Source organism: Peromyscus eremicus, chromosome 1 (assembly GCF_949786415.1).
Source record: "Peromyscus eremicus chromosome 1, PerEre_H2_v1, whole genome shotgun sequence".
NCBI lineage: Eukaryota > Metazoa > Chordata > Mammalia > Rodentia > Cricetidae > Peromyscus > Peromyscus eremicus.
Window position 1 is genome coordinate 146,639,378 of NC_081416.1, and position 27,603 is coordinate 146,666,980.

Genomic DNA, 27,603 nt, shown 5'->3' on the forward strand with positions numbered 1-27,603 from the left:
AGGAGAAGTCTGGGCTGTAATTTGAGATCTTTCTGGTTTTATAATAGGCATTTGCTGCTATAGGTTTAGTATTCCTTATCTGAAATGCTTGATACCAGATATGTCACAAGATTCAGAATTAGTCAGATTTTGGAATATCTGACGTAGGCTTTAACCACTCAAGCCCTCATCTGAAATGGATTAAAATCTAACCCCCCCGTCCCCCAAATGTTTTGAACTTTGGAACATGTCAGATTTTGGGCTAGGGATGCCCAATGTATATTAATTTCCCTTTAAATACTACATAAACTACCTACTCCAAATTAAGGTATCCTATTTTTTATTATTTATTTATTTAGGTTTTTCCAGACAGGGTCTCTCTGTATCCCTGGCTGTCCTCAAACTCAGGTTCACCTGCTTGTGTCTCCTGAATGCTAGGATTAAAGGCGTGCGCCACCACTGCCTGGCATATCCTATTTTTTAAAAAGTTCATTTCAAATATTTGAAAATTTGTTATGATTTTTTCCTCTAATACCACACATGAGCCGTTAGATAATCTATAACTCCCCACTGTGGTTGGATTGTTTTGCCTAGTTAACACAAGAGTTCTTGATTAAAAAAAGTCAAAGTTGTTGGTTCTATAAAGAAATACATATCCTCCAATATACAGATTTCTCTGTGTTATACCCCACACTAAAGAGAACTGTCTTTCTCCTCCAGAATACTGACCTGCAACTTAAGATGGGCAAGGTGCCTTGTTTGCTAATGAGAATCTGGGCTTCTGACTAGGTTTTGTGCATCTTTCCTCAAGTCCAAGAAAGAGAAATTATGCAACAAATTTTATTTAGCCCAGTCAGTCCCAACACAGCACAGAAAGCTTACAGAGGGTAGAAAGTGCATTAATAAAAGCCAGTCTTTACCCAAAGGAAACAGAAAATATATTATTGATTCAAAATATTTAACACTCGAACGATAAACTGCAATAACTTATTCTGGGTTCTACTGATGAGAGAAAGGAAAAGAAGAAAAGAATGCTTTACGAAGAGGTCCGTCTCCAGCTGAGACCAGAAGTCAGTAGAGGTCACTAAGACCCGCAGTCTTTCTTGCTTTTTGCATAAGTGCCCTCAGCTGGAACTGTTTACGGGACAGGAGGCGGACATGCTAGGAGGGAGGAAAATGTTAACAGTTTAGAATGGCTTTGGTCCAGGCATGAGGTAAGAGACATCTATCAATCAATCCTAAATATATATAGCAACCTTTGGAACCCTATCTCATTACACACAGCTTTTAAAAACTCCACTATACTCCAGGACATGGCTCAGGGTGCTTGGTTTGGCTCTGCAGTACTGAGGACTGAATCCAGAGCTTTGTACACCTTAGATAAGTGTCATACCCTGCGATGTATCCCCAGTCCCTCACCACATCTCAAGACACCAAGATGACAGAAAAACATACTGCAAGCTTAATACAAGTTACCAAATTGTCCCTTGACTAAGAGAAAAGGAAGAGAAGAGATGAGGAGAAATGGCGCTACCTTTGCCCCAGGCAATGTCTAGGAAACAGCTTACTTTTCTTACCTCTCTATTTACATCTCTTCTTATGCCTTGCAACCCAGCCAGAAGACAGCGGTAAAGAGCCTTCTTTTGTGATCTCTAGTTTATACCCAGCCATTCATGTTGCTTACAGTAGACCCAAGGGGCATGGCTTAGCCACTTTCCCAAGTGCCCTGCCCCAGCTTGCATGAACGCTGAGCTATCACCAGATGCCAGGTCAAAAACAGAGTGGCTGGTTACTATCGCTATAAGCCCATATTCTCCATGACCCAACAGACAGCAACAAGCAAAGCTTATTAGATCTTCAAGTCTGTTCATTATTAGCAAGCCAGAGATAACCTGCATTAAAAAGGATAGCCACTTCCTTCTAGACTATCTGATCCGGAAAAACTGACCTAAAATGATCCAACTCTAATACCATTATTGGATTAAAACCAAACCCAAACGGGGTGGGCAATAATCTCAAATTTAGGTGACGTGACATGGGAAAAAAGGGCAGCTATCTGAGTTGCCTTCTGACTCACTAGGCAGAAGAAGTCTGAAGTGATGCTCATCTCCAACTGCCCTGCAAAGCAGAGGAAGGATGCCTACCTTCAGGAACACATCCAGGTCTATTACTCCCCGCCTCAAGGCTTCTCCCAGGTAAAAGATAGTGTCTTCAATAGCATTTTCCTCTGCATACAGATTTAGAATCTGTTTATATAGTGGGGCTGTGGGAATGATAACTTCATCAATGTCATTATTTTCAGATTGATTTTCCATTTTCTCCAGAGCAGAACTTAGTTCTTCATCCTTCTTTTTCAAAAGTTCTATGTTTTTATCAACTTCAGCCTGAAAACAGAACAGTCCATGCATGACTTTATACTGAATGTCCATGACCATCTGCTGTGACACATCTACAACTCAACCTCAGACAGTATTGTAAGCAGCGGACTGACCAATACTTCCAATGACTTACTGGTGAAATGTGTGAAGAAATGGTGGAAATTCCCCGAAATGAGCATAATTGTGAAAGTGGCACATGGTACTGAGAACTGGACTATCAGACCCGGTACTTTCCAAAAGGAAGTCCCTCCCCAGAGACAACCATCAAACAAGACTTTCCCACAGGAGAACTTCCTCCCATCTATGTAAAGGATTCAATGCTCAGAACTACAACACTTTCTCTGGTGAAGACATGTATGTGGTGGTTGTAGACTCTACATTACATTGGTGCCACATTCCTGAACTGAAATGGTTGGGTACTACTTTTGCTCACTTTATACAAACACAAGAGAAAGTCTGAAGAGTGAAGGGGCACAGGCTGCATTGATACGAGGTTCTTGAGGCCCCAAATGTCTCTGGACAATGAAACCAGAGAAGCTGCAGAGATACCTTTTTATTTGTGTGTGTGTGTGTACATGCATGTCCAAGTAGCGAGGTACTAAGGAGACCAAGAATGGATGTCCGATTCTCTGGAGCTGGAGTTAACAGGCAGTTGTGAGCAGCCTAATGTGGGTGCTGGGAGAACAGTATGTGCTCTTACCACTGAACCATCTCTCCAGGCCCCTCAAAGATACTTTTAATAGTGATTCAAACAACATTTAGAAATATAATTCTCTCATAAGTAGTTCAAGGTCTGCAGATCTTTACCATTCATGGAACTCTATAATTCACATTTCCTGGCATCAAATTCCCTTGCAATTTTCTAGATAGCATCCACTTTCCAGTAGGAAACCAGATGTGGCTGCACCGAGATCTGGGTACTCCAGTCTTTCCTTTCCCCACTGTCCTCAGCCCCTGAGAACTGAGACTATACGTGCATACCTCCACTCCTGCTTAGAGAGCTACATTCATGTGTCTGAAGACATCCACTGTTCACTGAACTTCTACTTTACACAGCCAGGGTGTGCACAGGACCCTCTGCCTGGGTTATAATTAAATCCCCAAATATAAGTCTCCAATGCATTACTTACTACTTCTTGATCTAAGCGGGTAACCATCTCTTCCAGTTTCTGGTGGCCCTTTTTCAGATCTTCCTCTGTTCGTTTCAAGGCATTGAGCTCTGCCTGAGCACCATCCATTTCCTCCTTCATCCGCCATCTCAGTTTGTCACTGACTGCTGAAATGAGAGATGCTCGAATGGTGTCCTCACTGATTGTGCCGTCTCTGCTGGGACCTGCAGGAGATAAAGCAAAACTCTGGGCACCAAGGCTCAGGTAGGTGTTCAGCATTCAGAACCCTTGGACAGCCCCACAAGTACATAGCCATTGTAATCTGTATCCTTTTGCTATGAGCAGCTCTAACCAGCTGTATGAAAGTTTTCAGAGAGTTGTGTAAATCCTTCTACAGAACACTGGAACTGAAGGTGGCCTTGGAACTGCTAAATTTGAGACCACTGAGCACTTGCCACTTAAGCCTGACAATCCTAGTTCAATCTGTGGGACCCAAGTAAAAAGCTGGATGCAGTGGCCCTAATCTGTTATTCCAGTATTCCTATCTTGATAGGAGGAGCAATAGGAGAAGTGGATGGAAGCTCATAGGCCAGCAGCAGAACCAAGAGAGACCCTGCTTCAACAAGTAGAAGGTGGAACCAACCACACACACACACACTTCACCATTCAATACACACGGGAGACATTTCTTTACCTGCTAAATGCATCAAAGAGCTGTATTTCTTAAGCTCCATCCAGACTCATTCTGACTTAAAGAATTAACTGTTCAGGAGTTGGAGAGGCAGTTCAGTGGTAAAGAGCAGCCATAATCAGACAGCTCACAAAAGCCTTTATCTCTAGTTTCATGAGATCTGACACCCTCTTCTGGACACCATGGGCACCAACACACACACACACACACACACACACACACACACACACACACACACACACACATACACACACACACACACACACTAAATAAACAAAATAATAATTTAAAAAAAGGATTTAACTATTCAGTCATCAGGACAGCATAAAGGCCAAATCAAAATCTCCAGTTCCTTACACTGTACTAATTTGTAAAGTACTTTTTAAAAAAGGAAGAGGGGCTGGAGAGATGGCTCAGTGGTTAAGAGCACTTACTCTTCTCTCTCTCTCTCTCTCTCTCTCTCTCTCTCTCTCTCTCTCTCTCTCTCTCTCTCTCTTGAGACAGGGTTTCTCTGTCTAACAGTCCTGGCTGTCCTGGAACCCACTCTGTAGACCAGACTTGAACTCACAGAGATCCACCTGGCTCTGCCTCCCAAGTGCTGGGATTAAAGGTGTGCGTCACCACCGCCTGGCCAAAAAAGTTATACGAAAGTTTAGTGCCTACCCAAGGGATGAGAAGACCAGTGAAGATAGTTATCTTATTATGTGCCCATTTTGACAAAAATATATTAGGAATATAAGTTTTAAAGTCTTTAAAAGACTCCAGATCTTAGCTGGGCAGTGGTGGCACATGCCTTTAATCCCAGCACTCAGGAGGCAGAGACAGGTGGATCTCTGTGAACTCAAGGCCCACCTAGTCTACAGAGAGTTCCAGGACAGCCAGGGTGGCTACACAGAGAAACCTTGTTTCGAAAAACCCAGTTCTTTATAACCTACATGAAATTTTATTATGCTTGTCAGATGCAAAATGCCCTCATCTCAGTGGTCAGGTGCCCAGATGATAACAATAATAGTGTGCTCAATTCCATTTATCTGTGTTGTAGAAGTTATCTGAACTAACAAAACTTAAGGATCTTTTTATATGGGATTTTCATATACAAACACACCAACCGATTTGGTCCAAGTTACCTCATCTGGTCTAATGGATCATGTCACACTGATGTTCAATTTCAATCTCCTATGTTAAAGAACACACATTTAATTTTGGAATTTATATTGTTCTTATACACTAGGTCATGGGAATTCTCCATAAAATTCATACAGAAATGCAAAAGACCACAGCAGCCCAAACCATCCTGAGCAAATGCTGGTGTTATACTTAAAAACAGCACAATACTGGCATAAAGTGGGCATGTAGATCACAAAGTAGAGGAGCCAGAAATAATGAAGCATCTATTACCATGTGACTTTTAACAAAGATGCCAGAATCATGAAAACCCAACATTCCCATGTAGAAGACTGACATTAGGTACCAGTCTCTTATCTGAAAAAACAAAAAACAAAACAAAACAAAAAAAACCCACAACCAAAAAAACCAAAAACCAAAAACCTAAACAGGATCAACAACTTTAAGATCTAAACTGAAATTTCCAATGGCAAATAGGGGAAACACTTAAAGATCAGGAATGTACAGTGACTTTCTGATTCTGTCTTTAACAGCTCCGAAAATACCAAGTGACAGATGGGACGGCATCAAATTAAAAGGTCCTGCACAGCAGAGTAGATACTCCACAGAACAGAAGACAGTTGCTGTCAACTCTAGTATACCTAGCATCTATAAGACCTTCGAAAATTACACAGCAAGGGAGCTACAAATGTAGCTATGATGGTTAATCTTTAAAAACAATGTACTTCTGTGCATATGTGTGTGTCGATATACACCATGTGTGCAGGTGCTTGAGAAGTCCAGAAGAGGGCATCCCCTAGGGATGTAGTTAGAACTAACTACAGGGGGCTGTGAGCCACCTGACATGGGTGCTGTGATCTGAACTCAGGACCTTGCCAAGAGTAGCAAGCCATTCATTACCCCTGCATCTGTGATGCCAATCTTGACTGTCAATTTGACGGGTTTAGAATTACCATGGAAACGAACCTCTGGGAGACATGTATTTGATGTGCTTTCTAGATTAGGCTGAGGAGGGAAGGACAGCACTCCATGGGTGGGGACCCCAGGCTGAATAAAGAGTGAAAACAGCCAAGCTGCTTGGCTGCAGAGGCAGTATGAGCAGTAGCTGTCCTACACTCTTGCTGCCCTGGCTTCCCTGGCAAAATGAACTCTACCCTCAAACTATGAGCTAAATAAACCTTAAGTGCATTCTGTCAGGTGTTTTGTTACAGTTACCAGAAAAGTAACTGACATGATAGCTCAGCTGGCAGAGTGCATGGTTGGCATGAACAAAACCCTGGGGTTGATCCCTGTTATCTTACAAACTAGGCTGCTGTAATCATAGTTCACAAGGCAGAAGGGTCTGAAGTTCAAACAGTTTTCAAAAATAATACAAATGGGGGGCTGGAGAGAAGGTTCAGAGGTTAAGAGCATTAGCTGTTCTTCCAGAGGTCCTGAGTTCAATTCCCAGCACCCACATGGTGGCTCCCAACCATCTGTAATGAGATCTGGCATCTGGCATCCATGCAGACAGAACACTGTATACATAATAAATAAATCTTTAAAAAAATAATACAAAATACAAAATACATTAAAACTGTTCAACATGTTTAACATTTTTAACATTTTTATCCAGCAGAAAAATGCAAATCAAAACTACAATAAGTCAGATTGTTTATCATCACAAAAACAAGCAGCAAATGCTATTGAGAAGGCTGAGGTAAAAAAAAAAAAAAAAAAGATTATACAGCAACACCAAGTCCAAGACTCTTCTCAGCCAAGCCAGTAACATTCCGAGTGGGAACAAGCTGAGGCAGCAAAGTGCCCAGCCTGTGAAGGTCACTGCCTCCATTAGGCTGCAGATGCTGGGATGACCCAGTCTGAACCTCTTATCACACAGACTTTACTATAAAACACATCCAAGCTTACTTGAAATCTAGCATGCTTTCATATATGATAAGAATTCTAATTAAAATTTGAAAGATGGCAGTTAGGGGGCAGGCAGCTCTCAGTGAGTTTGAGGCCAGCATAGTCTACATGGTGAGTTTTAGGACAGCCAGAGCTATACAGTGAGACCTCGTCTCAAACAAACAAACAAACAAACAAACAAACAAACAAACAAACCAAAACAGAACAACACAATCTGAAACTGAAAGTCAAACAGAAAATTCCAGGATTTTTGAAGCAGTAAAAATCATGGGGCTGGAGAGCCAGCTCAGTGGCGAAGGACCTTACTGGAGCTCCGGGTTTAGTTCTCGGGGTTAACGGGCAGCTCACAGCCACCTGTGCTTCCAGTCTGAGGGTATCCACACAATGAAAATAATCTTCATAACAGAAAACCAAAACATTCTGAACTTTAGTTTAAAATTCAGTGAGCTGCTTGCCACTGAAACAAGAAAAATACAACTGCTTGAAGCCTCTCAATTTTTAGTCAGTTTTCAAACTAGTTTTTTAAAGTGGCTTAAGAGAAATCCTACATTCTCTGTATCTACTACAACAAGCTAAGCCCCCACACAATGAGTTATCTAAGCAAGCAGAGCCAGATTTCAGTTTTCAGGACTGTAGAGTTCTACAATTCCAGACTGGCAAAAGAAAAAAGGTAGGGGTAGTGGTGGCTTATGCCTTTAATCCAGCACTCAAGAGGCAGAGGCGATCTCTGTGAGTTCAAGGCCAGCCTGGTCTACAGAGCAAGCGCCAAACAAACAAAAGTCAGACTTTAATAATAATAATAATAGTAATAATAAATCCTCAAAACTTAATGTCAGATGGTTTTCATCACCAAATTTAACCCTTAGGAAATAAGATACAATTTTCCTAGTGTTAGGAAAGCAACACTCAACTCAACAGGATTACTCATCAAGTAATTAGGCTACTGTTAAAGCGCCCTAGCACACAATGCCTGATTTAACTCCACTCAGTTCTCTATCAGTACTTACTGATCACCATTTCCTGTAAGTCAAAAAGGAGCCATTTTATATTAGTGAATCTATAATTAACCTATCAGAAACAAGATAAACAGCAGCTTTTCTAATTTTTATTATCTCATTTTTAAAATTTTATGTGTATAGGTGTTTTGCCTGCAAATACGTCTGCGTACCACATGAATGCAGTGCCTGCAGAGGCCAGAAGAGGGTGTCAGATTCCCTGGAACTGGTGTTGCAGACAGCTGTCAACCACCAAGGGTGTGCTGAGAATCAAATCTGGGCCCTCTAGAAGGGCAGTGTGTGCTCTTAACCCTTTGAATATCTCTTTGCCCCAACTTTTCTAATTTTTCATCCTTAACCCATGGTCCACAAAATTGGTCCTCAGACCTGCTTCAAAAAAATGGAGCACAATTAAAGACACCCAAGGTTTACCTCCAGCCTCCCTTCACACATGTACACACATCTGAAAACAGACACCACATAGGTACATACGTACATACATACATACAAAACAAAACAAGACAAGACAAATAATACTTTGGGACTGGAATTGACAGTGGTTAGAAATTGCTGGAAACAAAACCAAAGATACAGGAGAATACTACTTACTGTACAGTAACTATGGAGCCTGAGTTATCACAAACTACTCAGAAAGTGGATCTACGATAATCCTCAAACCATGAGGATTATTTCTTCTTATATAACAATGCAAAAAGTTGGTTTCTGAAGTAGGAGAAAACCTTTAAACAACCACATGCACAGAATTTTCATTTATAGTACTGAGTGCCAACCTGGAACTCGGCATAGTGCTTATGATAGTTTTCACTTGGACGGACACGGCTTCAACATTATGCTAAGCTTTGTGCAAGCAACAGGACTCTTGCTCCAAAGAAACCAAGACTTAGGTGATCACAGTGAAGCAAAGAGAAGAAAGATACCAACAACACACCACACGAGACTCAATTTATTTAAAATCTTCAATTTTCAAAAATAGCTGATAATTTAGCAGGAGGCTAAGGCCGTAACAGCCCACCACCTACCAATGTGCTATGGTCAGATCTAGTCTTGTACAGGTGACCACAGTGAAGCTGCTGTGAGTTCACGACTGAAATGGCTGTGACATGGGTGGTACTTTTCTAAAAAACATGGTATTTCAAATCTCAAGTCAAATCTAACTTTAAATGTATGATTTTCCATAAAAGCCCATTTTAAGGGTAAATGGAAATTTCTAAGCTATAAAATTCTTCAAGTCTAATGTTCTGAAATGAATTAACTGCAGAAGTCTTTTATGGGCAAAAGGTAAACTACTAAGCCCAATAACCCAACAAGCTGAGTTCAATCCCTCAACCCATTGCTGGAGGGAGAACAGATTCCCCAACGCGATCCTCTGACCACCAAACCTGTACTGAGAATATACATACACCGACAAAAAACATTTATAACTGAGATCAAAGTGATTATATTATTTAAGAAATAAGGCAACGGTTCTATTCCCATTTCTCTGCTGCTGCTTGAATCCAAACAGTAGATTTTTTTTTAACAAAATGTTATTTTAAGTGTATGAGTGTTTGTCTGCCTTGCATGCATTTCTGTGCACTTCTTGTGTGGCTGGTACTTGAGGAGGCCAGGGCATTGGATCCCCTGCAACTGAAGTTACAAACAGATGTAAACCACCATGTGGGGGCTGAGAATCAAACACGGGTTCTCTGGAAAAGCAGTCAGTATTCTTAACCACTGAGCCATCTCTTCAGCCCCAAATTTAATAGTTTGTTCTTTTTGTTTTTTTAAACATACAGACTGAATTAAAGATCTCCCACCATCCATCCATCCATTCATCCATCTTTCTTTCTTTTGAAAGTTATACTGTTTAGGGCCAGGTGTGTGGACACATGCCTTTAATCTCGGCACTTGGGAAGCAGAGAAATGCAGATCTCCATGAATTCAAGTCTAGCCCGGTCTACAAACTGAGTTCCAGGCTAGTGAGACCCTGTCTCAAAATTAACAAAAAGTTTATTGTATAAAGGAAAGTACATTACAGAATAGACAAGCATATTTTAATATATCAAAGCCATGTCATTAGATGATGACAACAGAAGCAGACGCTGTCTGGGTAGCAAAGGCACAGACATGAGATTCCGGTACCAGATCTCAGGACATCAGAAAACGTAACACCAGCCTTGCATCAACCTGTATTCATTCAAATACTTAGCAAAATACGTTCAGCTGTGGAGGAGGTGGTAGCACAGATTGGTTAAGAGTCAGTGTGACAATAACACAAAGGAAATAAGCAATGAACAAATTCTATGACATAAGAATAGCAGGAAATAAAGTAATAGAAAGATTGAGGGGCAGGATCCCACAGAGCCTTCTAAGCCTAAAACCTTTATACTGAACTCAGTGAAATGAGGATTTCAGCAGAGGAGTGACATCACTGACTCATGTTTGAGTAAGATCCTTCAGGCTGCTTATGTTAATAACAAATGCAGGGGCTGATGGTTCTCAGACAGTAATTTAGAAGAGATAATGGTGACTTGTATTGGCAGTGGGTATGGTTAGATTCTAGATACTTTGAAGATAAGATGATTCTAGAGGAACCAAGGATGACTATAGATAGAACAGATGTTGAAAGACTTGAGTTCAACTTGAGTCATGTTGAGTTTAAGATGTCTGTTAAACATCCAGTGGAGACAGCAAGAAGGCAGCTGAATATAAGACTGCAGAGGTCAGGAGAGAGGTACAGACAGGACATTTAAAGCTCTACCACCAGAGTGAGGAATCAAAGTGCCAAGAACTAATCAGGGATTCCAACATTAAGAGGAGGAACCTGTAGAGACTGAGCACAAGTACCTAGGAATTAGGAGGAAAAGAACAAAGTGTGGTTCCCTGGAAAGAGCATCAAGCTGGCAGCAGCCCACTGTGTCAGATGTCGAAGCCAGAACAAGGAAGAGACAGCAGCCACCAGCTACTGGATTTAAACCCAGAAAGGTCACTATGACGCTTACAGAAGCAGTTTTCAAAGAATGGTAGAGGGAAGGCAAGAAGGGCTGAAGATAACAAGGACAGACTGCAGTCTCAGGAAGTTTGCTGCAAGAGTAAATGGGGTGGTGCAAATAGGAAGTGCAGTTGAAGCTTTTAAAGGCTGTTTTAGGGTATGTTTTTATGTGCCATGGCAGCAGTCCAGTAGGTAAGAAAGGAAATGGCTGAGACGATAACCCAGTGTAAGTTAGAAGCTGTGTACTCCAGTGGAGACACTCTTCAGGCCAAAGCAGAGATAGTTGAGAACTAGGAGGCAAATGCAGTGACAATAGGGAGGCACACTGAGCAGGACAGGCTGCAGAAGCACTCTTGGTTCAGACAGCTCTACAAAGCAAACAGCACTGGTGTGCAACACCATCTTACTGACCCTTTCATGCAGAACTCAGAGTGCTTTCTGTTACAGGTGCTCTTCCCTGTTTCCACACAGCCAGGCCACAAAGCCCTACCATCTGCTAGCAGTACCCAACCTTACTTAAGGGTTTTTTTCTTTAGAACTATTCCAGCCTGTTACCTGCTTCTGTGAAGGTGGACCTCAGACCCTTGACTCAACACATGTGAGATTCACCAGTAAAATGTGGCAATCAGGAAAGTGTTAGTGAGCTATCAGCCACATATTTAGACTTCTAAATGTCAGAAGGCTCATTTATACGATGTTAAACCACATCAAATTTTACATGTAAAAATGAAACACACTTTTCACAGGAGACCTGGACTCATGTAGAACAATACAAATGCTCATACTACTTACCAACAGTGGTCACAGGAGGCTGGGAAGGGTACTGGGAGCTTGTTGTGGCAGGGTATGGGCCAGCAGGTGGGTAAGGACAGCCAGGATAAGCACTACAGGAAAGAATATCAAATGTGAAGATGACCCAACACTGAGGTACTATGAGAACCCCACTGAGGAAGTTAAGCTTGACATATTATATTCCCAATTCATGAACTTACAGTTTTAGAGATGAAGGTGTTTATTCAAGGAACAGTATATGCAAATTATACTAATGACACTGGGTTTACAGTAAACTGTAGGGCCAAGCATGGCAGTGTGTGCCAACAATCTATGAAGGAGGCTGAAGCAAGAGGGTGCTTTGAGTACGCGGTCAGGGGCTGGAGAGTGTGCCCAATGGTTAAGAGTGCTTACTGTTCTTGCAGAGGACCCAGGTTCGGTTCCCAGCACCCACATGTTGCCTCACAGCCACCAGTAACTCTAGCTCCAGGGGATCCAACACCCTCTTCTGATCTTTGTGGGTACCAGACATTCATATGGTGCACAGAGATTCATGCAAACAAATCACTCATACACATTTAAAGAAAAAAAAAAATCAGGTGTGGTGGTGGTGGTGCATGCCTTTAATCCCAGCACTTGGGAGGCAGAGGAAGACGAATCTCTGAGTTTGAGGCCAACCTGTTCTACAAAGAGAACTCCAGAACAGCCAGGACTGTCTCAAAAACAAAGAGATGAGGCTAGTTTGGGCAACATAGTGAGACTCTATCTCAGAAAACGAAAAACAAAGAAGTCAACCTACAAAACAGCCTGACAATGTAGCTCACACCTATAATCTCAACATTTGGGAGGCTGTGGTGAGTTCTAGACCAGCTGGAGAAATGGTTCAGTTGTTCTTGTAGAAGACCCAGGTTCAATTTCCAGCACCCACATGGTGGCTCGAAACTGTCTGTAGCTCCCGTTTCAGGGGATCCAAAACACTCTTCTGACCTCTGAGCACCAGGTATGCAAGTGATGCACAGACATACACAGGAGAAAAACACTCATACACATAAAATAAATACACCTTTAAAAAAATGTGAGCTCCTATATCAAATAACCCCCCGCCCCCCAAAAATAGTAAATGGTCAAATGTTCTTGCTTGGCTGTGATTATATACGGTTACCTTCACAGAGGCAGAAACTACTACAATATTCCTAAGGACAAGACCCCAATAGTAACAGAAGAGTAAAATTTTCTATTCTAATTTCTAGTCTATTAGAGAATGACAGTATTTAAATTTTGTCTGCTGCTTATTGGTAACCTTCAAAACTTTCAAACATTTAATCTGAAAGCAAATCTTTACAAAATTTAAAAAACTTGTTTATGGGTAGTTTGTGTCATTTGTGTATTCTAAAAAATAGTCTTAAATTTGGGTTCTGGAAAATCCAAAGTTTCTTTGTAAATATTTATTTGTATTTATCTTACTTAATGAGACAGGGTCTTACTATGTATCCTTCGCTAGCCTGGAATTCATAAAGATCCACTTGCCTCTGCCTCTGGAGTGCTGACGCCCAGCTATTTTTACTTTATGTGTGTACATGTGTGGGTGCCAGTGGAGGCAAAAGGGAATGCTGGACCCCTTGCTGCTGGAGTTCCCAGTTTGTGTGCTGGGAACCAAACTCAGGTCCCTCGGGAAAAGCAGAAAGTACGTGTAACCAATGAGCTATTTCTCTAACTCCTATAAACTTCTCAAAAAGGAAAAAGCAAGCATTTCAAGGCCCCAAACCAATCAAGCTCACTGTCATTACCAACCCCAACCCCATCACCTCTCTCTCTCTGATAAATAAATCTGTGCCAGGCGGTGGCGGCACACGCCTGTAATCCCAGCACTCGGGAGGCAGAGGCAGGTGGGTCTCTGTGAGTTAGAGGCCAGCCTGGTATACAGAGCTAGTCCAGGACAGGCTCCAAAGCTACAGAGAGAAACCCTGCCTCGAAAAAACAAAAAAAAAAAAAAAAAACAAAAAAAAAAAACAAAAACCCAAAACCAACCAACCAACCAAAGAAACAAAAACCAAATCTGCATTTCTCTAGACAACCTAAAACTATTTTGGAATTATATGCATACCATCTACCACAAAATGTCACCAATAAGCCACAAATGGCAGCCCAGGCCTATAATTCAAGGCTGAACTAGGATTATGAATCTACAGAGCCAGACCTACCTCAAAGAACACCAATAAACCAACCTTTAACTGAATTTCCACTAACTTTATTTAATTCCCCAGCTAGCATTATTTTGATTCCAAACATAACAGAATTTTCATTACCTGGGATTGGGAGGGTATCCAGATGGATATGCGGAGATTCCACTCGGCATGCCTGGCATGTAGGAGGCTAAAAATAATTTTTAACATTTGAAAGTCATACGCACAGTCCTAAATATAAAGGCTGTAGAGTAATATACATCACTGTCAAACCACAGCAAAATTCCACACCAAGAATCCAACCTCAGGCTCAAAACAAAACCAACATCAGCATTTCTTTAAGGAACTAACAGTTCTTTAAGGAATAAATGTTTTGAAGTCATTTAATTCCCAAATCATTAAACATGAGTGACAACACTCACTCAAATCCCAACAAGAAATGACTAGCAGACAGGTCAATCTGGTCAGCTCTATAGCCTCATATTCATCTGTAATTTAGAAGGTAACGCTGGCTCCATTTGCTCCAAGACCTGCTACTTAGGAGGTAATCTGCCCCTGCATCTACAAAATTTTGGGACAGTGAAGACCATGTTGACTAAAGATTTGCACTGTTGGTTTTGTTGGCTTGTTTGAGAACCTGACACTCCAAATCAATGTAAGAAATCCTATAAAAAACTTACATCCACACTCATCTAGACCGGTTAAAAAAAGCTTGGAAATGCTAGGGGGAAAAGGTAAAAGCCATTAGCCTTCAAGAATGCTTCATTTATTCAGACCCACATAAGGTCAGTGGCGCCAAAGGCTAACTTTGGCTTCGATGGAAAAGGACTTGCCCTCAGAGCCAATTTTACTCCAACTTTCCTTATTAGATACAATGGTGAATCAGCACTTAAGTCAACAAACAAATGTTTTATTGCCTTCTATGTGGCAGGAACAGGGATTTGATGGAGGGGAGATGGAGAAAGGGAAAAAGAAAGAAGAGAAGAGAAGAGGATGATAAGAAGGGAAGGCACTAGACGAGAAGGAATCCTTGGCCACATAGTGCTAGAATCTAGTTGGGGCCATAAAGAGTCACAAGTAGCTATGTTCTATTAATTGTGCCGACAGGGAAAGCAGAGTGCTATCTACGGGATCATCCAGGAAAGGAGCTAATCTAAATCTAAGAGGTACAGTAAACAGAAGTGATCTAGTAGAGGAATGGCAGATGACGCTCAAGAAAAGAGACATGGAGCCTTCAAAGAATGACCTAGAGGACAGAATATAAGCAAGTGGGAGAAGTACACTGGGCTGCTATCAACAACAGGCTTGGAAGCCTTTACCAGCCCAACATATCAGAGTTCATGCCTTCTTGTTAGGATGTATCAGCAGATGCTGGAATACTTTCCCTAAGTATAACAAAGGATGAAATTCAGTATTTAATTAAAAAACAAAAACAACCCCCTCCCAAAGCTCCCAAAATGTCACAATTCCATTCCACACATAGACGCTTTCCAAGCAGGAAGCACAGTTGACATTTATGAGTATCTCTTAGAAAAGGCGATTCCACTGTTATGTATTAGCAACACACAAGGTCAGTATCACTCACTTCCATGCTAGTTTTTCCAATGTACAAACCAATATCTCAGAGTAGTAATTTCTTCATAACTATAAGCAATTTTCCTTTTCTTAAAAACTGGTTACTTCAGGGCATGCGCGCGCGCGCGCACACACACACACACACACACACACACACGTGCACACACACACACACACACACACACACACACACAGTTTGAGGGACTAGAAAAATGGCTCAGTGGTTAAAAGCAAGTATTGCTCTTATAGAGAACCTGAGTCCTACTCTTACTACCCACACTGGACAGCTCACAAGTGACCGCAACTCCAGTTACAGAGGATCTGATACCTCTGGCCTTCTTAGGCACCTGCACTCATGCGCACATACCCACATAAACACATGAATTAAAATAAATCTTTTTAAAAAATAAAGTTTGGATATAATGCTGGCTTTAATTTTAAGTGTCTGCGTGTCTTGCCTGCAATTACTTATGTGCTCCATATGCATGCCTGGTGCCTGCGGGGTCAGAAGAAGGCATTGGATCTCCCAGAAGTAGAATTATAGATACTTGTAAACTTCCATGTGGGTCCTCTGCAAGAGCAACAGTATTAAGTGCTAGGCTGTCTATCCGGTCCCATAATGCTGACTGTTTAAAGACTCGGTGTCTCTATGCTGCCCAGACAGGTACTGAACGCCTAGGCTCACACAATTCTCTTGGCTAAACCTCCAAAGTCTTTGGAACTACAGGCACACATTACTGGTTTTTTGTTTTGTTTTGTTTTTTTCGAGACAGGTTTTCTGTGTAGCTTTGGTGCCTGTCCTGGATCTCGCTCTGTAGACCAGGCTGGCCTTGAACTCACAGAGATCCACCTGGCTCTGTCTCCCAAGTGCTGGGATTAAAGGTGTGTGCCACAGCAGCCTGGCTATTTACTTGTTTTTTTTTTTTAACCATCTTGTGACATGACTCATTATTCAAAAATTACCCTGAAAGAGATAAAAAATGTTCTAAGTAATGATTTCTCAACAATTAAATATTTATTCAAATATGTATCAAAGCCTCTTGGCTATTACTTAGGATGTGTATGGGCACAATCCAGACCTTTGTTTATAGACATACTTGATGATAATGTTAATGTCTAAAATGTTATTAAAATTGGACTAGATGGACAGTACAGTGGTCTCTTAGTGATTTACTTAAACTAGCTCTTCAGTGCTTGATGAGACAGTGAGTGTGAAACTTGACTGCAACACTGACTAGTGTGGTTTCTTTCTGGAATACTGTACTTCCAAAACCAATGTGAAACTGAAAGAAATACAGAAACGTTCCCTCTGTCTTAAGTGGTAACTAAATCTGAACAAATAAATGAGGGGATCAGACTAGAAAATATCTGGCACTTCAAACTTAAAACATTCAGTCAATAGGACTTACTAAGACAAAAACAATCACTAACATCCTTAACAGAGGAAGCACTGTCCTAAAGCCAAGCTTACTCTGGGAGGGACAGGAAGGAGAGGAAAGGAGTCACTTCTTTTACATTCCCATTCTGCCCATGGATCAAGATACTCTTCAGGAAAAACAGATTAAAAACAAGAGAATGAATGACTTTAGGTAATGGAGATAAAGCTCAGTCTTCAAAGAGAAGTTTGTCAGAATCACAGCTTAAAACACCATAAAAACAGTACAAAACAAAAATGTCCAAACAAGTAAGTACAACCAACTCCCAATTACCCAGGATGATTCTGAAGTAGCAGCAAGAATCATTTACATAAACAGAACAGGGATAGAGCTGTCCCAGGGGCAGACCAGTACTGTCCCCATGCCCTCATCCTTCCAACAAGGTAGTCACAAATTGGCTGTACCGTAGAGAAGCAACCCAGAGCTAGATGTTCAATTGTGTATACCCAAACTAGCTCAAGGGAATGAGCTAGTTCACTGCAATTAATTCTCTACAACACTGATCCTGGAGTCACAGAGAGACCTCAGGCTACCTTTCAAATTACATCTGCTTTCTAGGTAGTCAAATAAGGCTTTTCCATGGCATGCATAATTTAAAACTTCTAGCTCTATTTGGCATCTTCTCTTCCACTCTGGAATCCAGAACATCCACACTTTGATTTCTACCCACAGATAGAAGCCCAAATGCCAGTCTTTGGTAGGAACCTGTATATGCGGACATGGGGCCTCAGGATATCTCCCAAAACTCCACTAACATGACAAGCTAAAAAGCAAAGTAAGATTATTTTAAGAGTTTTACAAGGCTTCATTTTGTTTCTGCAAATTTTAAAATGAGCTCTTAGTTGTACTTACTATTTGGTGGCCCTGTTGCTGTGTATGGTGGGTAGGATGCAGAAACAGTGGGACGGGAGAACACCGGAGGCTCCTCTCCAAATATCACAATCATGATCTGAATAAGCTCCAGCAACTCTGACCGTGGCTAAAAAAAAAAAAAAAAGGGGGGGGGGACCCCCCAAGCTATAATTATTTCTCAATAAATAGAAGAGTTTGGCATTTTTTTTCTGTAGTTGTTGCTGTTGTAAGTTTTAACTCAGTCGGACACTCTTGATTCTCCTGGCTTCTTATTACTAGACATGTGTGCACAAGCACATGCACCAGTATGTGCGGAGCTCAGAAGATAACTCTGCAGTCAGTTCTCTGCTTCCACCTTAACTCAGTTTAGGGATCAAACTCATGTCACCAGGCTTGTGTGGCTGGCCCCAGAAATTTTCCTGAACATACAATGTTCACATCAGACAACGGGTTACACAAGAGCACAGAAACACGTTTGTATCTTCTTCACCCACATCTCTCTTTTTGGTGTAGTGATCACTTGTGAAAAAGTATAGAGCAGGCATAAGCCTTCCAGAAACAGCAACTAGTGAGGATCACCTCAATAAATGGACTGGGCCAGCTCAAGGCCAGGCTCTCACAAGCTCATTCTATCTCCGAGTTCTCCCTCTCAAGATAAATGTGATGGTTAATTTTGGTTGTCAACTTGACTGGACCTGGCATCCAATAACAGAGAAGACCCTCCCCGAACAGGCAGAACCCTCTCATGTCAACCCAGCTACAAAAAGGTCAGAGAGTAAAGCAGCATTGCTCTTTCCTACCCGTCTTCCACTTCTTGCTTGTGAGTACACGTATGTATCTACCCCACTACCACCACCGCTGCTGATATCTCCTCTGACACTGGAACCCAGCTTCTTCGGCTTCCTAATGCAGACTGACAACTACTGGATCTCCACAGACTGGGACTGACTGCTGAAATATCCATCCTCATGGACTGAGGAGCTCCTGGGCTCTCAGCCTAGCCAGTGTACAGATCGCCACTGTTGGTTTACCCAACACCATCACACAAACCAATCTCATAAGTCTCCTTTGTGGGGCTGGAGAGGTGGCTCAGAGGTGGCTCAGCAGTTAAGAGCACCTGTTACTCTTGCAGAGAACCTGGGTTCAGTTCCCAGCACCTACATGGTAGCTCACAACTGACTGCAACACCAGTTTCATGGAATCTGAGGCCCTCTTCTGGCTTCCACAGGGACCAGGCACACATGTGGTGCATATATACACCCAGGCAAAACATTTATATACAAAAAATAAAAATAAATCTTAAAAAAAATCCTTCTTTTGTAAGATACTCGTTGTATTGGTTCTGTTCCTCTAGAGAACACCAACACAATATAGGCTTCTGGGTTATTTGTCGTACAAATACCGCTCTGCCAGTTACACTATCAGCGGCAGAAACACAAGCTGTTATCCTTGACAGCAATTCTCTGAAGAATAAGTGCACCTTTTTTTTTTTTTTTTTTTTTGCTTTTCGAGACAGGGTTTCTCTGTGTAGTTTTGGACCCTGTCCTGGAACTCACTCTGTAAACCAGGCTGGCCTGGAACTCACAGAGATCTGCCTTCCTCTGCCTCCTGAGTGCTGGGATTAAAGGCGTGTGCCACCATCACCCAGTGTACCTATTTTTAAAAATGATATTCTACTTCTGAACTTTGTCTGTTAGATTCTGTTACAGAACCTTTTTAGCTGGTTAGTATTACAGCTCATGTCTGTCATCTTAGGACTTAAACTTAGGCAAAATGAATCTCTACAAGTTTGAGGCCAGTCTGGATTACAAACAAAACAAAACAAAAAACAACTACCAGGCCAGGTGGTGGTGGCTCATGCCTTTAATCCCAGCACTAGGGAGGCAGAGCTAGGCAGATCTCTGTGAGTTCAAGGCCAGCCTGGTCTACAGAGAGAGACCCAGGACAGGCACCAAAACTACACAGAAAAACCTTGTCCAAAAACACCCAACCACCAACAAAAACCAAACAAAGGAATAAACAAGAGCCTTTTCTAAATGCCTCAGTTCAGGGACTAGTCCACTCACTGTCTAAACTTACCTACTGTCCTTGGAATCTTCCCTGAGTGTAAACTGAAGACAGACGCTAGTGAGCAGAACATACATGCAATCACTTCCAAGAACCACATAATAGCCAGGTGGTGGTGGTGCACACCTTTAGTCCCAGCACTCAGGAGGCAGAGCCAGGCAGATCTCTGTGAGTTCAAGGCCAGTCTGGTCTACAAAGCATATCCAGGACAGGCACCAAAACTACACAGAGAAACCCTGTCTCGAAAACCCCCCCCCCCAAAAAAAAGAAGAACAAGAACCACATAATACTTACATGTTTCCAATCATGTAGATAAGGTAGGTAGATTTTCCCATTTGCATCTACATGCTTTCCTGTTTTAATAGTCATTGAACTAGTAGGCTTAACAAAACAGATAGGGGGATTATATGGGTATGTGTCCAGCAGCCACAGGCATATTGGAATATTATATGTATTACCTGAGAGAGAAGAAGAAACCTCAATTACTCTTTTATCATTTTGCAGCAGTATAATATATGAGGCTGAGAGAAACAAACACCATTACCACTATCACCAACGGCGTTATTTATCTTTTAAAATTTAAGATGCTTCTTAGAGCTTTCTTTGGTTTGCAAGCCACACCTGAAAGGTGAAAGTGCTGACTGCTTATTGCTGGACAAGGTTCTTTTGACTCAACTTCTGCTGCTTGACTCTTGTCATTCCGCTAAAAAACCTTGGTGGGAAAGGAGAAAGAAGCCAGTCTCTATCTCCAACGGTCAGCAGACGTCTTGATGTGTCTTCTACCAGACCCATGTTTAGGGCAGTTTCAGTGGTAATTACTCAGAATCAGTGTTGTTACCCTCTCCTCTTGGTTATGAAATAGAATCCCAGTAGAGAAATTTGACTACTTGTAGTCAAATGGAGGATCTCAAAAGATGCAATAGTCACCACATTAAACATAGACCAGTCTTTAGTGCGCTCAAATGTTCTAAGCAACCATTTCAACACTGAAGGAACTTACACGTGCTTCACCTTTACAAAGTTTCAGCACAAAAAAAATATGTAAGCATGTTTCACCTAAAGAAATCAGATGCTAATGGAGCTTCTGATTTTTTTCTCAGCCCTCAGACACACCTACAATGTGTAACTCTAACACATAAAGCCTTAGGTTTATTACCAACATCCAGAATTCCCTGCTTTTTGGAAAAAAAAACAAAACCCTACAGTAACTTGGACCTGTGTGCTATGACCCATGAAGAATGGGTGAGGAAAAAAAGCAGGCTTACTTGAGATAAAGTCAATATTCACACACACTTCCACAACCTGCATCCCTCACCAGATCTCATGCCCCAGTGCAATGGTGAAGTTAGTAATTAGGCTTATGCTCATCACAGATGCTCTCAGTTAACTGTTTATCCCCTAGGACCATGTCAGCCACAAATGACTGACAAGTGTCATCATCCCTGTGATCTTCCTATGTGCCCTTCTTCTCCTTTTTAATCTCACAGCACAGCAATCACAGAACTGCTGTGTAATGTCCCCCACAGGATCATGTTCTAAACTCTCCTTTCCCAGATGATGGCAATATTCTGGGGTCTAGGTCACAGAACTAGGTCATTAGGGGAGGGCCTTTGAAGGCTGTACTGGCCTCTGGCCCCAGCCCCTCTCTCTGGGGACATATATGTCCTAGCTAGCCACAAGGAATAAACAAACACAACTGTCCCAAAGCAGAATAGGCTCTTAAGAACTGAATGCTCGCTCATCATTTACTACTTAGCAGACAGTTGACTGATTAACAGAGACTAGTCATCCAAACGCATCATTACCAATAGTATAACCATAAATAACAGGTGCCTTTTACTGTTTGCTTAGTACATACCAGGCTGCGTGACAAGCCTTACATGTATCACTTCCATGAACTGTCAGTACTTGAGCTAGGTACTAGTCCCCAAATGCTGTGGATGTCCATGGTCACAAAATTCAGATGCACAGTAGGAAGTGAAATCTAATTCTGTCACAACTTTAAAGCACCACCTTACCGATACACAGTACAGCATCCCATGGTCAGAAAGGGGTGAATGGTGAGAGAGGCTGAACTAGCAGACACCTAAAGATCCCTCTACAGTGCTATGATTCCATGAAACATCAAGTTCCATCTGTATTGTGGGACACTTGTTTGTTGTTATATCTTGACACAGAAGTTAACTCAAAATGAAACAAAACTGTGAGGTGGTGTTGCTAAATAAAGTTGAATTAGAACTGAAGTTAAAAACCTCTGTTTTGTCAAGAGGGCCATTAGAAAGTAAATTCAATGTACTTTTAACTCCTTGGCAGCATGTTCTTGTCAGCAGATACATCTACCATGAAAACATAAATAAGTTCTTTACCTCTGTAACGCACAGGAATTGTTCCAGTGAGGTTCACCAGCTCCCTGGAACTGCCATCATTAAAAACTGAAAGGAAAAAACAAAATGTAATCACAAGCATTTTTGTAGAGATCATCACGTAAGTTGCTCTTTCAGAAACACCAGTTAACTATGGAATGAAGTTAACTTGTCAGTGTTCAATAATAAAACTCCTTTGTTGACTCACTTATGTAAAAAGCTTTGGGTTACTTGTGAAACTAGATCTGAGTGCTGCATTCCCAAATATGAGCTTTTGGTCTCCAGCTAACACGATTCTAAGCCCATTTAAACATCACTCTAAAGAGCCAGGCAGTGGTGGTAAATGCCTTTAAATCCCAGCACTTGGGAGGCAGAGGCAGGTGGATCTGAGTTGGAGGCCAGCCTGGTCTACAGAGCAAGTTCTAGGACAGTAAGGGCTGCACAAAGAAACCCTGTCTTGAAAAAACAAAAACAAACAAAAAACCCACAATATTCTGAAGTTTTCTGAGCTGTAGGCCTGAGATGGATGCCACTGATTATGCCAAAATTATATTGCCAATAAAGTTATGTTTAACAATCTCAAGAATAAATATATCAGTAAAAAATAAAAATCACCATCAAGGCTGAGTATATAACTCAATGGAGCACTTGTAGTGCCACTAAAAAGGAAGAAGAAGTCACTGACAAATGATGCCATACTAAAAGCTAACCTCCCATCATTTCGTTTTAGAAACCCCCACTCACTGTGGCTGGGGACGTGGCCAAGTTGGTGGAGTGCTTGCCTAGATGCCTGAAGCCTTGGGTTCCAATCATCAGCACTGCATAAATTGGGCATGGTGGCACACGCCTATAATCCTAGTGCTTGGAAGGTCAAGACAGGCGAATCAGAAGTTCAAGACCATCCTCATTTACACAGAAATCCTGTCATTCTCAATCCCAAGGTGGAATCAAAATACAGTATTGAAAATAGAGGTGTCTCTACAGTTAAATACAGACATGCTCTTTCAACATGTATTTCTACTTTATGTGTGTGTGTTTTGCTTGCATGTATTTAAGTGGACCACGTATGTACGTACTCATGGAGGACAAAAAAAAGCATTGGATCCCCCGGAACTAGAGTTACAGGCTGTTGTGAACTGCCATGCAAATGCTAGGAATTAGACATGAGTCCTCTGGAAGAGCAGTAGGTGCTCTTAACTGCTGGGTCATCTCTCCAACCCACGTACCACATTTTCCTTTTTCTTTTTCTTTTTCTTTTTCTTTTTTTTTTTTGTGACAGGGTTTCACTGTGTAGCCCTGGCTGACCTGGAACTCACTGTGTAGATGAGGCTGGCCTCGAATTCACAGAGATCTACTCGTTTCCCTAGTGCTGGGATAAAAGGCATGGTCTGCCACCACCCAGCTATTTTTTTCACTTCTTTAAAAAAAAAAAAAATCTTTATGTGTATGGGTGTTTTGCCTACACATGTCTGTGCTACGTGCATGCTTGGAGTCCACAAAGGCCAGAAAAGGGTGGCAAATTACTTGGAACTGGAGTCACAGACAGTTGTAAGCTGCTGTGTGGGTGCTGGGAATGGAAATGAACCTGGGAGCCTTTTCTATCTTTTGCATAATTTGTGTTAAATGCTTTATTTCTAACAATTGTTTGGAAAGAACACTATCACACAGGCAAAGGCTATAATGTGGATTTGTAGAAGGGTACAAGGTCCACGTTGTTAAACATGCAGGCTTTTTTCTTTAACAGAAGAAAGTAGCACTTGTTTACATGGAAGACTGGAATAGATACTGTTTGATGACCCGGTGATCTCGTTAGTCTGTGGAGCCAGTTCTCACCCAAGTCCCCTAGAACTCTGAGCACAGTTTCTCAGTCACTAGAACTCAACCTCATGAAAGAGGTCCTATGCACTTTACAAAATAGTTTGCTATTATGCTTATTACAAACCCTTCCTCCCTAGGCCCTTGTCCTGAGCACTGTTTCTCAGTGAACAGAACCCATTCCTGTGGAAGAGGTCATAGGTGCTCTGCAAAAGACAAGTACTTTGCAAGGGAGTTTAGATGTAGTCATTCCTTAAGCTTTGTTGTGATATCATGAAGAAACTTTTTTTTCCAAAGTTTTACTGTATTTAAATATGTAAAAAATAAACCCCTTGGCATTAGACTCAAGAAGTTTGAACCAGCCTGGCCAAGTAGTGCTGAACCAACTTTCATTTTTGCCTCTCCACAGAACAGTTTGCTGCCAGCTGTGAGGCTTGTAGGGATCCCCACATGGATTCAATATGAAACACCCTTCAAAGGCTCTGTGTTGAAGTCTTGGTTGCCTACTGATGGGCTTTGGAGAGGTGACTGGACATTAAAACCACAGTCTCAGCAGGGAATCAATTTACCAAAATGTTCATAGTGATGACATTCCTAGAAGGCAGTGGACCAAGCTGGAATATCTCTCTCTCTTCCTTTGCTCCCTTGCTTTATCAGGTGAGCAGCTTTCCTCCACCATATCCTTCTGCCATGATGCTTGGTCCCACCTCAGCCCCACAGCAATGGAGTCAAGAGATCACTGACTGAAGTCTGAGACTGAGCCACAGCCTCTTTCCTCTTTTAAGTTGGCTGACTTTCCCAGATAATCTTTCAGTGAGAAAGACTGACACACGCTATAACAAACAAGATAGCACATACAACCACACTGGCAACACCAGCTCTTCTGCTGACAATTGTCTAATTTTGTGCATTTTAAAGTTAGAATATGTTCTTGGGCAGAATGACTTATGCCTGTAATTCCAGCACTTGGGGACACTGAGACAGGAGGATCACCATGAGCTCAATGACAGCCTGAACCATGTATTAAGTTCCAGGACAGCTTAGGCTAGAGTTAGACCTCATCTTAAAATCAAACGAAACAAAAATATTCATGGGTTGGAACATTACATTTAAGTTTAGGGTGTTGTTTACTCTAAAAGTATTCTGATAATAGTTTAGATTGGGTTCAGTCATATAATGCCATATAAAATCTGTGTGATGATGCTAGAATCTACTAGTTTTGATTAACAGTCAGGTTTAGCATATAGTAAAAACTACACCTAAATACAGGGCTTATTGACACATGCCTTTAATCCCAGCACTTGGGAGGCTGAGGCAGGCTCATCTCTGAGTTGGAGGTCAGAGCCTGGCCTATTGGAGCCATGTTGAAATTAATTTTGGTAACATGAGGAGTTTCATAAGTCAATGCAAAAAAAATGAACAGAAATAAGGCAGACTGAAATGAAGGAGCTTATCCTGGGTTTGAGCGAGGGCTTCATCGTTCACCCTGTTACCTACCACCTCTCCATAGGGCCTACTGTTTTCAAAGCCCTGCAGTGAGTGTAGTTTACAAAGTCTCAGTGACAAAATCCAGTTTTCTGCCTCCAGAAGCATTCTGTGAGGACAGAAAAGACTGCTATATTTAAAAACAAAAAAACAAAACTCCAGCTGGGCCACTAAGTGGAGGCCAACCTGGGCTACAGAGTGAGTTCCAGGAAAGGAGCAAAGCTACACAGAGAAACCCTGTCTTGAAAAACCAAAAGACAAAACTCTAGATGTTACTTTTTAAGCTACAAATTTATTTTGTCTCAGTATAAAGACAAACTGGCACCTAAACTAAAGACCATCACAAAAAAAATTCTCTCTCTCTCTCTCTCAATATTTTGGAAAATAAATTAAATTATCTTTACAATTCCCTCCTATGGGCTGGAGGTACACATGCTCATACAAGGCTCTGGGTTTGTACAGAAAAACAAATATCCCCCAAGCCTAAACTTGTGTAGTATTGTATCAAAGTTTGAGACAGGGTTTCTCTGTGTGCCTGTCCTGGATCTCTCTCTGTAGACCAGGCTGGCCTCAAACTCACAGAGATCTATCTGCCTGGCTCTGCCTCCCGAGTGCTGGGATTAAAGGCATGCGCCATCACCGCCCGGCTTCAAAGTAATGCTTTTTAAGACTTGGAAGCACTCAACAGACCCTTTTTTTTCAGACTTATATTCTCCTGTTTCCTGACACTTTCGTTAGGTGTAAGTTCAACCCTTCAATTGGATACCCAACAAACTGAAAAGGAAAATAAGAAAATTGTAGCTATAAACACAAGGAACAAACTCAAACACAGTGATGGATGTTCTCGATGCATAAACTTACCATACGAATCCAATACAGGTTTGAGATCTTTGTACATAGCGATGACATTGACAGTTTGACGGACAGTTAGATCTCTGTATTTGTACTGAAAAAAAAAAAAATACAAAGTTTACTTAAAACCAATGTGCATCACTTTACTGTTTGAGTTCTTTCTTTCTTTTTTTTTTTTTTTGGTTTTTTGAAACAGGGCTCTGTGTAGCTCTGGCTATCCTGGTACTCCCAGAGACCCACCTGCTTCTGCCTCCCAAGTTCTGAGATTAAAGGCCTGCACAACCACCACCAGGATGGATTTTCTTAAAATGTTATTTTCTTTGTTAGAGTCTTCTTGAATCTTCTACTCCTCATTCACACTAACCTCAGGCTCTCATTTCTTTACTGCCACCTATGTGAACTCTTACTAGAGCTGCTCACTACTATTTTAGCACTTTTACTCAAGTTAAAAGACCCCATCAAAAGGGCTCAGTAGTTAACAGCACTGGTTATTCTTCCAGAGAACCCAGGACGGATTCCTAGCATCCACACTGCAGTTCACAAAATTGTAATTCAGTCCCAAGGGAGCCAATGCCCTCTTCTGGCTTCTGTAGCTACCAGGCACGAACAAGGTGCACGGACATAAATGCAGGCATTAGAAAAAAAAAAAAATGTTCCCATCAAAAGAATTCTTTTTTTAATGGGGTTTCCTTTTGCTGCCTAATCTGGCTTCAAAATAATGATCTGTCTCAAGTCCTGAGAAGCTGGGGAATTACAGACTACTCAAAGACTATGCTGCATTTTTCCTCTCTTTTAACGAAATTTTCCCCACACTTCACTCATTCTCAAAACTGTAGCATTCACTGTCAATATCCACTATGTTGCAACAAATCACTCACTGTATTGTTTCTCACCCTACTGGTCTCTCCTCTACTATAGAACGAGCACACTAGTTTAAGCACATATGGCAGGAGCTAACTGATCATAATACACTGACACGCACAGGTTGACAAGCTCTATCCATGCAAAGCTCTTAATTGCCTTGTCT

The 27,603-nt window shown here is 41.6% G+C and overlaps 1 protein-coding gene across 3 annotated transcripts in view; it reads right to left on the bottom strand.

Annotated features, from left to right (window-relative positions):
- Window positions 1-805: 805 nt before the first annotated feature.
- Tsg101 (tumor susceptibility 101) overlaps window positions 806-27,603 on the bottom strand; it is a 32,163-nt gene continuing 5,365 nt past the window's right edge. The window contains exons 2-10 of one of the 3 annotated variants that reach the window (XM_059274080.1): window positions 26,586-26,670; window positions 22,428-22,493; window positions 20,356-20,519; window positions 17,995-18,121; window positions 14,255-14,321; window positions 11,970-12,061; window positions 3,488-3,690; window positions 2,124-2,363; window positions 806-1,140 (exon numbers count right to left, since the gene is read on the bottom strand). In XM_059274080.1, the coding sequence (XP_059130063.1) occupies window positions 1,051-1,140; window positions 2,124-2,363; window positions 3,488-3,690; window positions 11,970-12,061; window positions 14,255-14,321; window positions 17,995-18,121; window positions 20,356-20,519; window positions 22,428-22,493; window positions 26,586-26,670 (1,134 nt within the window). In that variant the 3' untranslated portion in view covers window positions 806-1,050. Of the gene's footprint in view, window positions 1,141-2,123; window positions 2,364-3,487; window positions 3,691-11,969; window positions 12,062-14,254; window positions 14,322-17,994; window positions 18,122-20,355; window positions 20,520-22,427; window positions 22,494-26,585; window positions 26,671-27,603 lie in introns of those variants that run through there. The other 2 variants (XM_059274098.1, XM_059274090.1) reach the window with 2 other exon arrangements.